At 39.7% G+C, this 10710-nt stretch overlaps 1 protein-coding gene across 1 annotated transcript in view; it reads left to right on the top strand.

Annotated features, from left to right (window-relative positions):
- Positions 1-10197, top strand: part of dhx35 (DEAH-box helicase 35) — a 28198-nt gene extending 18001 nt beyond the window's left edge. The window contains exons 11-21 of the mRNA XM_056449629.1: positions 416-574; positions 682-892; positions 2529-2653; positions 2729-2783; positions 3905-4095; positions 4175-4252; positions 6405-6534; positions 6990-7071; positions 7158-7229; positions 7319-7430; positions 9461-10197. Coding sequence (XP_056305604.1) covers positions 416-574; positions 682-892; positions 2529-2653; positions 2729-2783; positions 3905-4095; positions 4175-4252; positions 6405-6534; positions 6990-7071; positions 7158-7229; positions 7319-7430; positions 9461-9499 — 1254 coding nt within the window. The 3' untranslated portion in view covers positions 9500-10197. The remainder of the gene's footprint in view (positions 1-415; positions 575-681; positions 893-2528; positions 2654-2728; positions 2784-3904; positions 4096-4174; positions 4253-6404; positions 6535-6989; positions 7072-7157; positions 7230-7318; positions 7431-9460) is intronic.
- The last annotated feature ends 513 nt before the right edge of the window (positions 10198-10710 follow it).

The raw sequence follows: 10710 nt of genomic DNA, 5'->3' as shown, positions 1-10710 counted from the left end.
TATATATATATATATATATATATATATATATATATATATATATAAAACCAGCAACAATCAAGACTGCATGATAATATGGTGTCATGGTGTTGCAATCAATAAATGTTATTATAATGAAAGTCAAGAGAGCAAAAATAGCCACAACCATAACAAAAAGGCAGTAAATTTTTAGTGTATTGTTGAATTTTTTAAAATGTTCGAATCATTTACCCAATATACGTGTCAAAATAAGATTTGTCACCGAAAATCAATCAGCTGAAACACAGAAAAAGTTGTGGCCAAATTATGACTCAAAATCAGCCCAGAGTGGATGGAAACAGCACTCAAGGGTTAAATACCATTTGAACAATGTAATTAGCAATTAATTACTTTTTGAAGTAACTCAGCCAACACTGGTCATGTTCTGATTGATCAGGAGGAGGTGGAGAAGGTGGTGTCTCTGCTGCAGGAACAGGCCAGAACTCTGTCCCGCTACGGGATGAAGAAGCACCTGTGTGTCCTGCCCATGTACGCCGGTCTGCCCTATAATGAGCAGATGAGGGTGTTCGAGAGGATGGCTCCTACTGTCCGAAAGGTAAACGAAAACACACGCGTGTCATTTAGTGCACTGTTAAGTATCTAAACTGACGAATCGGCACAGTTGACTACCTGTTTTATCTTTTGCGTTATTTTTTTTTTCAGGTTGTGGTAGCGACCAATATAGCGGAGACATCGATCACTATTAATGGAGTGGTGTTTGTGATTGACTGCGCATTTGTCAAAATAAGAGCGTATAATCCCAGGACAGCCATCGAATCTCTGATTGTCACACCAATCTCTAAAGCATCGGCCTGTCAGAGAGCTGGACGAGCCGGACGAAACCGAGCAGGGAAATGTTTCCGTCTGTACACAGGTACCTCATCAGTTAAATATATACTAATAAAGTAATAAAAAAAATAAGAATAAATATTTACTAGAAATAAAATAAATTATTTAAATATGACATAGTCTTAAGAATTGTTGTTTGTATCTGCAGAATATACTGTACTGCGATTTTAAAGAACCATGTTGTTATTGTTCACGAATGCTTTTAAAAAGTGATTTCAGTGAATGATATAAAGCTGAGATTTATCACCATATAATTATTAGGTGAAAATATTTATTACATAATAAAATAAAGCTAAATGTAATCATAAAAATATTAACAAAAACTACATTTTGCTGTTAAAAACTAGCCTAGAGCGCTGTCTGTTATTAAAAACTAGCCTAGAGCACCTTCCACTGTTTAAAAATTAGCCTAAAGTCCCGTTTGCTGTTAAAAACTAGCATAGAGCACCGTCTGCTGTTAAAAAACTAGCCTTGAGTGCCGTCCGATGTTAAAAACTAGCCTAGAGCGCCACCAGCTGTTACAAACCAGCCTAGAGCGCTGTTTGTTGTTACTAACTAGCCTAGAGTGCCGTCTGTAATAAAAAAAACTAGCTTAGAGCGCCGTCTGCTGTTAAAATACAAGCCTAAAATGCCATCTGCTGTTAAAAACTGTTCTAGAGCATTGTCTGCTGTTAAAAACTGGCCTAGAGCACCACCAACTGTTACAAACTAGCCTAGAGCGCTGTTTGTTGTTACTAAATAGCCTAGAGTGCCGTCTGTAATAAAACAAACTAGCCTAGAGCACCATCTGCTGTTAAAATACAAGCCTAGGGCACCGTCTGCTGTTAAAATAGAAGCCTAGAATGCCATCTGCTGTTAAAAACTATTCTAGAGCGTTGTCTGCTGTTAAAAACTATCCTAGAATGTCACTAGCTGTTACAAACTAGCCTAGAGCGCTGTCTGTTGTTACAAACCAGCCTAGAGTGCCATCTGCTGTTAAAAACTACCTTTAAACACCATCTGTTGTTAAAAACAAGCCTAGAGCACCATCTGTTAAAAAAAACAAGCCTAGAGCGCCATCTGCTGTTAAAAACTAGCCTAGAGCGCTGTCTGCTGTTAAAAACAAGCCTAGAGCACCATCTGCTGTTCAAAACTAGCCTAGAGCGCTGTCTGCTGTTAAAAACAAGCCTAGAGCGCCATCTGCTGTTAAAAACAAGCCTAGAGCGACATCCGCTGTTAAAAACAAGCCTAGAGCACCATCCGCTGTTAAAAACTAGCCTAGAGCGCCATCTGCTGTTAAAAACAAGCCTAGAGTGCCATCCGCTGTTAAAAACTAGCCTAGAGGGCCATCTGCTGTTAAAAACAAGCCTAGAGCAACATCCACTGTTAAAAACTAGCCTAGAGCGCTGTTACAAACTAGCTTGGAGCACTTACTTAGCAATGCACTAGTAATGTTGCTGTTCTTGAAGCAATTCAATTTTTGCTAATGATACAATAATGTAACATTTGAACATTGTCTTGATTTATGATAAGCATAGAATAAAGTGACTGTAATAGTAGAGCATGACACTAGGAACTCCAAGCTTGTGGATTTGATCCTCAGAGAATAACCCTTCAGTGCAGTGTAAGTCACATCAAATGCATGAATGTAAATGCAGTGTTGTGGTTTATGTGTCTGTCAGAGGAGGACTTTGAGAAGCTGCCTGAGTCTACTGTTCCCGAGATGCAGCGCTCCAATCTGGCTCCGGTCATCCTGCAGCTCAAAGCTCTGGGCATCGACAACGTGCTGCGCTTCAGCTTTCTGTCTGTGAGTGCAGCCGCTGTTCGTGAAGCGTCGCTCTGGGAGTTTGAGCTTTGTCTTATATCTGTGTTTGTGTTTCAGCCTCCACCGGCTCAGTCTATGGTTCAGGCTCTGGAGCTGCTGTTCGCTCTCGGAGGTACAGGATCCTTTCTGTAATAAAATTTAAATATACAATATATTGTTGTTACTCTATTGGGAGAACAGGAGAAATGATATCTGAAAGGATCAGACCAAATGTATACTGAACTACACTTTATAATATACTGTACTCTGATTTTTAAACTAGAACCATGTTGTCATTGTTAACCAGCGCTTTTAAAAAGTGATTTCAGTGAATTATATATTCAATTTTATTCAATTATATAAGCTGAGATTTATTGACATAATTACAAGGTGAAAATGTTTAATACATGATAAAAAATAAATAAAAATTACATTTTGCTGTTAAAACCTAGCCTAGAGCGCCATCTGCTGTTAAAAACTAGCCTAGAGCGCCGTCTGCTGTTAAAAACTATCCTAGAGCGCCGTCTGCTGTTAAAAACTATCCTAGAGCGCCATCTGCTGTTAAAAAACTATCCTAGAGCGCCGTCTGCTGTTAAAAACTATCCTAGAGCGCTGTCTGCTGTTTAAAACTATCCTAAAGCGCCTTCTGCTGTTAAAAACTAGCCTAGAGCGCCATCTGGTGTTAAAAAGTAGCCTAGAGCGCCTTCTGCTGTTAAAAAGTAGCCTAGAGCGCCTTCTGCTGTTAAAAACAAGCCTACAGCGCCATCTGCTGTTAAAAACTATCCTAGAGTGCCGTCTGCTGTTAAAAACTATCCTAAAGCGCCGTCTGCTGTTAAAAACTATCCTAGAGCGCCTTCTGCTGTTAAAAAACTATCCTAGAGCGCCATCTGCTGTTAAAAAACTATCCTAGAGTGCTGTCTGCTGTTAAAAACTATCCTAGAGCGCCTTCTGCTGTTAAAAACTATCCTAGAGCGCCTTCTGCTGTTAAAAACTAGCCTAGAGCACCATCTGCTGTTAAAAACTAGCCTAGAGCGCCATCTGCTGTTAAAAAGTAGCCTAGAGCGCCTTCTGCTGTTTAAAAAGTAGCCTAGAGCGCCTTCTGCTGTTAAAAAGTAGCCTAGAGCGCCTTCTGCTGTTAAAAAGTAGCCTAGAGCGCCTTCTGCTGTTAAAAACTAGCCTACAGCGTCATCTGCTGTTTACCCTCCCTGTGAATGTGGCTTTACGATGTGGATGCTGAAGTGCTGTGTTGTGCAGGTCTGGATCAGTACGGCCGTCTTACTGACCCCATGGGAGTGCGGATGGCGGAGTTTCCTCTTAGCCCCATGTTTGCAAAGATGCTCATGGAGTCTGGAAACTTCGGCTGCTCCAAAGAGATCGTCACTATAGCGGCAATGATGCAGATCCAGAACATTTTCGTGGCGCCACACAATCAGAGGAAATCGGCCGTATGTGTTTATCTCTTCATCTTTCTAGATGTAATCAGTTGAATGGATTTGTAGCTGGTGAATGTGTGTGTGTTTGCAGGCGCGGGAGCACAGGAAGTTTGCTGTGGCTGAAGGTGATCATCTCACCATGCTGAATGTGTATGAAGCCTTCATAAAGGTAACTCCTTATACTGTGATTCAGAACCACAGATACATTGCAGGAAATGCCTTTATTGTTTAGTTTCTAATCTACAGTTGAAGTCAGAATTATTCACCCCCTGTAATTTTCTTTCTTTTTCAACTGTTTCCCAAATGATGGTTAACAGATTCATGAATTTTGCACAGTATTTCCTATAATATTTTTTCTTCTGGAGAATATCTGAATTGTTTTATTTCAGCTAGAATAAAAGCAGTTTTTAAGCCATTTTAAGGTCAATATTATTAGCCCCCTTAAAGGGCACATAGTTCACCTCTTTTTATGATTTATTATTAATATTATGGTTCTTCTGAGTGTGCCAGTTTAGGTTCAGTTTAAAACACAATTCAGATTTTTTTATTATAATGTGTTAAAAAGTGTCATGTTGGGGGCGTGTCCACAGCTCGCTGATTTAGGGGTGTGTTGCTTCACATGTAGATTAGTTTCGGCTTCCCGCCAACGTAACAAGGGGTGGGGCCATGAGCTCACCCACTCTGCGTTTGCAAGAGTCTGACAGGCAGACAGAGAAGGAGCAGGAGTGAGAGGATCAGCATTGAGCCATACATGTACGACTCGGACACAGACCAAGCAGAGAGTACAAAATCATTTGTGTCTTTGTACAGTTTTACAGCCAACTGTGTGCTAGTTTTAAGTACCGAGCTTGTACACAGAAACTAATAACCACACACACTGAATTAACTTTGACTGAGGCACCGGATGTGCCGCTCGAAGCCGCGACACGGCACACCAGACACTCTCTGTGGCGCGGCAGAAACATGAAGTGTCCCGAATCGTAGCGCAACGCATTTTTGAATTCTAAACACAGGTTTCTGCAGCGGTCGAGGGCGCCCAGCCGTCGACTTGAGTGTACCCTGATAGAAACCTATGTTTAGAATTCTAAAACACATGGCGCTGCGTCAGGTACAGAAGCACCTAGTTAAGATCACAGGGAGCTTCTGGGATCGCGAGAAATGCAAACGGCTGAAGTATAAGGTAGACTCAATGAGAAGTACACATGTTTGCAAACCTACCTAAAGATACAACCAATAATTCCGATTAGAGCGATAATGTGGAGAATATTGATCTTGTGTTGAGCCCAATGAACCTTGCATCTAAAAATAGAGCTAGCGTGTTCCTTTAGTGATATCGCTTCGACTCACGCTGAAAATGGCGGATGTGAATCAACAAACTGAGGATATGATGACGCGACTGTCAATCAATATTGGTGGGCGGGGGGACCGCTCTCCTACGTAAAGTTGCGGTCGATCTGAAAACTGCTCCAATTGGTCCACCGTTTTTTATGTTGTTAAATTGAAAAAAAGCACTGGGTGTGCTTATATCACCCCAATATGACAGTCTATACACCATACATGCACATATGTCTGTCCAAACAGCTTGAAAAGTAGATTTTTTACCATAGGTGCCCTTTAAGCAATATCTTTTTTGGATTGTCTTCAGAACAAACCACTGTTATACAATGACTTGCCTAATTACCCCAACTTGCCTAATTAACCTAGTTCAGTCTTTAAATGTCACTTTAAGCTCAATACTAGTATCTTGAACATTACCTAGTCAAATATTATTTACTGTCATCATGGCAAAGATAAAAGAAATCAGTTATTAATGAGTTATTAAAACTATTATGATTAGAAAAATCTATCCGTGAGTGTGTGTGGGTGTTTACCAGTGTTGGGTTGCAGCTGGAAGGGCATCCGCTGTGTAAAACATATGCTGGTTGAGTTGGCGGTTCTTTCCACTGTGGAAACCCCTGATTAATAAAGGGACTAAGCCGAAAAGAAAATGAACGAATGAAAATCTTTCCGTTAAACAAATAACATTACAGCGCCTCTGGCCATGCTGCTTGGAGTTTATGCACGTGAAGAATGTATGTAATCTGAAGCGTTTGTGATCTCACTAACCCGGATGTTTTTTTTGTAGTCCCCAAACTTTATTCGCTGTAGGCTTTGCTAAGCTAACTCTGTAAAAGCCAATGTCTCTCTTTGCATTGAACTTTAAGCGCATTACATTGAGAGATGTTGTTTATGTTCACACAGCTACATTACACAACAACTAAAGTTTAAGATATGATATCGTAGTGGACCACCCCTTTAATGCAGTGTATGTGTTTCCTCAGCATCAGAAGAGCTCTCAGTGGTGTCAGGATCACTTCCTCAATTATAAAGGTCTCTTGCGTGCCACCGCCGTCCGAGAGCAGCTACGACACCTGCTCAACAAGTTCAAGGTGCCGCGCACATCCAGTGAAGGTAATGGGACATTTCTGCTCAACATTCATTCATTCATTCATTCATTTTCTTTTCAGCTCGCATACTGTTTTTCGCATACTATATAGTGTGGAAGTATGCGATTTGGGACACAGTCTATGTTTTCCACAGCTGCAGTCAGGTTCTTGCCCTCAAACTGCTTCTGTGTGTAGGACTAGTATCTCACACACCTCATCCAAAGTCTGTTTTGACTGTGAAATAAATGAAATCATTCGGCGTAGTGATATGAAGCTGGTAATGCACCTAAAAAAACCTGCTGGAACTACTTTAGTTGTGCGTTTATCTGAAAATAACTGCACTTTAGTATGTTCATCAGCCAATCAGAATCAAGAATTCAATAGCCGTGCATTATATACTGTCACAATTGATCTTTGGTCATAACATTGTCATTGTTTTGTCATATTGTCACGATTTCTCCCTCCTTCATCGTCTCTCAGGGGATCCGGATGTGATTCTCAGATGTATCGTCTCTGGGTTTTTTGCCAACGCAGCCCGTATGCATCACTCAGGCTCCTACAGGTTGTGTTCTCCATCAATAATTGCTCTCATCAATGTCGGTCATCTGATTTTTCAGTGTCACTGATCTTCTGTTTTACATATGTTAGGACTCTTCGTGACGACCGAGAGCTGTACATTCACCCTGATTCAGTGCTGTATGGAGAAAAGCCCCCAAAATGGTACTGCAAATGAGCTTTATTTATTGCAGTTTCTTTTTCAGCTGATGTGAAATGCAGATCTGAGCTGCTTGTTTTGGGATGTTTCTCAGGGTGGTCTTCAATGAAGTGGTTCAGACCAGCAAGTACTACATGCGGGACGTGACGGCGGTGGAGTCGTCCTGGCTGGTGGAGCTGGCGCCGCACTTCTACAAACAGGCCAAAGTAAGTCACACGCACCCAAACGGGACTCATGGGAAGATGCATGAACAGTCCAGTGAAAGTGAGAGGACTAAAGCCTGGTTTATACCCGACGCGTCCGCTAGTTCGCTTATGTGCGCGCGGTGAATGTGACGTCATCGCAGAGTTTGCGGATGTTCGCTTTGTGTGCGTGCGACATGATTTCAGCTGGCGGAGTGCATGTTTTTTTGGAGACTCGAGCAAACAGTTCGTGCAGCACCGCGTTTGATTTGAGTTGAATATGAAACTCTTTGAAGAGATTTTGTCTGAAACAGGTACGACTGTACTGATATCTTTATGATCCGTCCATGTGTGATCATAGGTATAACAAGACGACTAATAATTATTGGCTAGAAATTGTAACAGCCATGGGAAAGGGAGAAAGTTTTTGTTAAAAAGTTTAGAAAAACTTCAAGGATAACTTTTTTAAAATTAAAAAGAGAGGCCATGGCAAAAGTCAAGACCCAGGTGGTTTTAATACACAATTACAGAAGTTTTTCCACCGTTCATAGGCTTTACACTGATGTATATATTACAATTTTGAATTTAAAACAATTTAATATTTACAAAACTAAAATGAAGTTACAAATTATTTCTTTGATAACTGGAAAAGAATAATTGAACCTACCGGTTTACAATACTGATGCCCTGTTTTTTTAGGCTTAATTGGTGATAATGGTCAGGAATGTTGGACCATTATTGCCTTTTTAGCATAAGAAGAGGACAGAAACTAGCCAGGCAGTAATGTGTGAACTGTGGAGCGGGCTAAATCTAAAATAAACATCTGTATTTAGGTAAAACTGTTCGAGATATGAACAAAAGCAAGTGATGCATTAAAGTTTGATTAAAAAAATGTTGATTGGTTATAAAAATCCTTATAATCATTAAAATAATTTATAAAAATTATTAGTTTAAAAATATTGACTGATATTAATGATATGACGTAGTTCCGGAAACTTCCTACTTCTCTGTTTATCCGTCTGATTTTAAGGTCAGTTTCTTTTGACCATCGTTTTAAAGAATATCACAACGGCAAATGCGGCAAGTATAAAAGCCTTGTCAGTTTTGTGAGGTGCACGTGCAGTCAGCGGAGGTCTGCAATCTGGCGCATGGTCTAAAGTGGTGGTCCTTATTCTCTTAAAAAGTTAAGGGTGTGTTTTGGTGTCCTATTCCCTTTAAAGTCATAGTCATACTAGAGTTTGAGCTTGAAATCCTGTCATATGGTGCTGCGAAAAGGGGCAGGATAAAACAAGATGATTAGACGTTGATAAAACGAACAGTTGCTCTATATCTGAAATTTTGCAGGTCAGAGTTCACCAAGTTTCCATGCGTGTGAATGGAAGTATATTGGGCGAAAAGCGTAGTGTGACCGTGACTTAAGAGCAGGGCCAGACGGAATCTGCGGACGTTTTTGCCAATTCTGCAGAGGATTTTGGTAGAAATCTGCGGATTTCTGCTAAATTATTTTAGGAGTATCATAACTAAAACCTTAATATGTGAAATAAAAAATAATATCTTTTAAACTTTTATTTAATGTTTAAAATGCAAATCCAATTCCCTTTATTTGGTAAACAAAGCAAGTCTCTCATATAGTATCTCTATTAAAAGTATCTCTACTAAAAGACAGAAAATATTACTGTACAAACTGCATTATACACAAATCATTTGAACATTTTCATATTAGCCAATAATATTACTGTAATTAATTTATAAACTGAATAAATATAGATTTACACACGTTTACTCCAGTAAATAAACAGAATTAATGATGGGATAAAAATCTGCAGAAATCTGCGAAATGCGCGCGCAGATTCCGTGTGGGCCTGCTTAAGAGTCAGTTGTGTCGCGCCATGGCGCATTCACTATTGCCCTCTAGTGGCAAAAAATGACATTCTGTGGCTTTAAGTGTATTTTGCAAACTTTTCAGTATGTTCTCATGTTGTTAAACAAGACTGCGAAAATAGCTGAGCTCAGAAACAGGGTTTTACATCTCTGTCTGTCTCCATGTCTTATAGCACGGGTCTCTGAACAGCAAACGAGCCAAAGTCTTCTGAGCGACTGCATTCACATCTCTTACATCTGGATGTATTCCTGACCCATAGTTACAGCAAGTGCTCCTGTGAAGATGGAGACACCGTCACACACACACACACACACTCTGGGTGTTTATTGCCACTGTACGGCGAAGGAAACACTGTGTTATTTTGTACATACAGATGTAAATGATCTATTTATGCTGTCACGGTCATCCTTGTGTTATTGACTAGCTTTTTAGTGACGGTGGAGAGCCACTGGAACGAACCTGACTGTGATTTTACTGTTTACTGAGAGTGACTGGACGGATGGATGGATATTAATGTACAGCTTCACAACATCGCACGACCCTCAACAGTTACCATATTATGACTAGAATAAGCTATTTTTTACCAGTTATTTCAAAGCCTCATCGGAGAAATACTGTGTAGCTCAAATGTAGTGGCCTTTTAACCATTATGTGCCAGATATTAATACAGTGTAGAACGTTTCCTAATGTACTATATGGAATGTACTATTCATTGTAGCTACACTTGTAAGCATGCGACAAAAAGTGCCATTTTTTTATTTTGTGTGTGTCCCTTATATACCTTGTTGTGCCCCTCTGGCCTAGAAAACTGTGTTATTAGATGTAGTTCTTCATTTAATTTAGGAAAGATCAGCCATGATTAGTTAAGCATGGTGGGGAAATAGCACAGTGAACAAGACGCCTCAGGGAGGAGATTATTTCATATTAAATTATATATATATATATATATATATATATATATATATATATATATATATATATATATATATATATATATATATAAATATATATATATAAAAACTGGGTGCTTACCAAAAACTGTATGTGTAAAGTGACATTTCATTGGACGGCTGAGGTGTCAGTCATACGTGAGGAGGCGGAGCCAATCTTGTTTTATTTTGATTTAATTTGTTCATGTAGGTTTCGTTTTCCCCGGGCTCGTTATATTTGCCCATATCAGAAAGCAGTGTAGTTTAGTTTAAGGTTTCTTTTATAACCTTTACCAAATGTCTCTTAATAACAATAAGCATATTCTGTGTATACATAGTCGGTTCTGTAGCGTAGATTAGCTGTTGGTTAGACAACAATAACATTCAGTCCGAATATGAGAGATCTTTACACGTTCCTGCATGTCTTTAAACAAAACACACCTCACGTATTTTCACAGCAGTGCAGTTATTTGTGGAGGAAATCATGAGATAA

Source organism: Danio aesculapii, chromosome 23, assembly GCF_903798145.1.
Source record: "Danio aesculapii chromosome 23, fDanAes4.1, whole genome shotgun sequence".
Lineage (NCBI taxonomy): Eukaryota > Metazoa > Chordata > Actinopteri > Cypriniformes > Danionidae > Danio > Danio aesculapii.
This window is presented reverse-complemented; position numbering and strand designations above follow the sequence as displayed.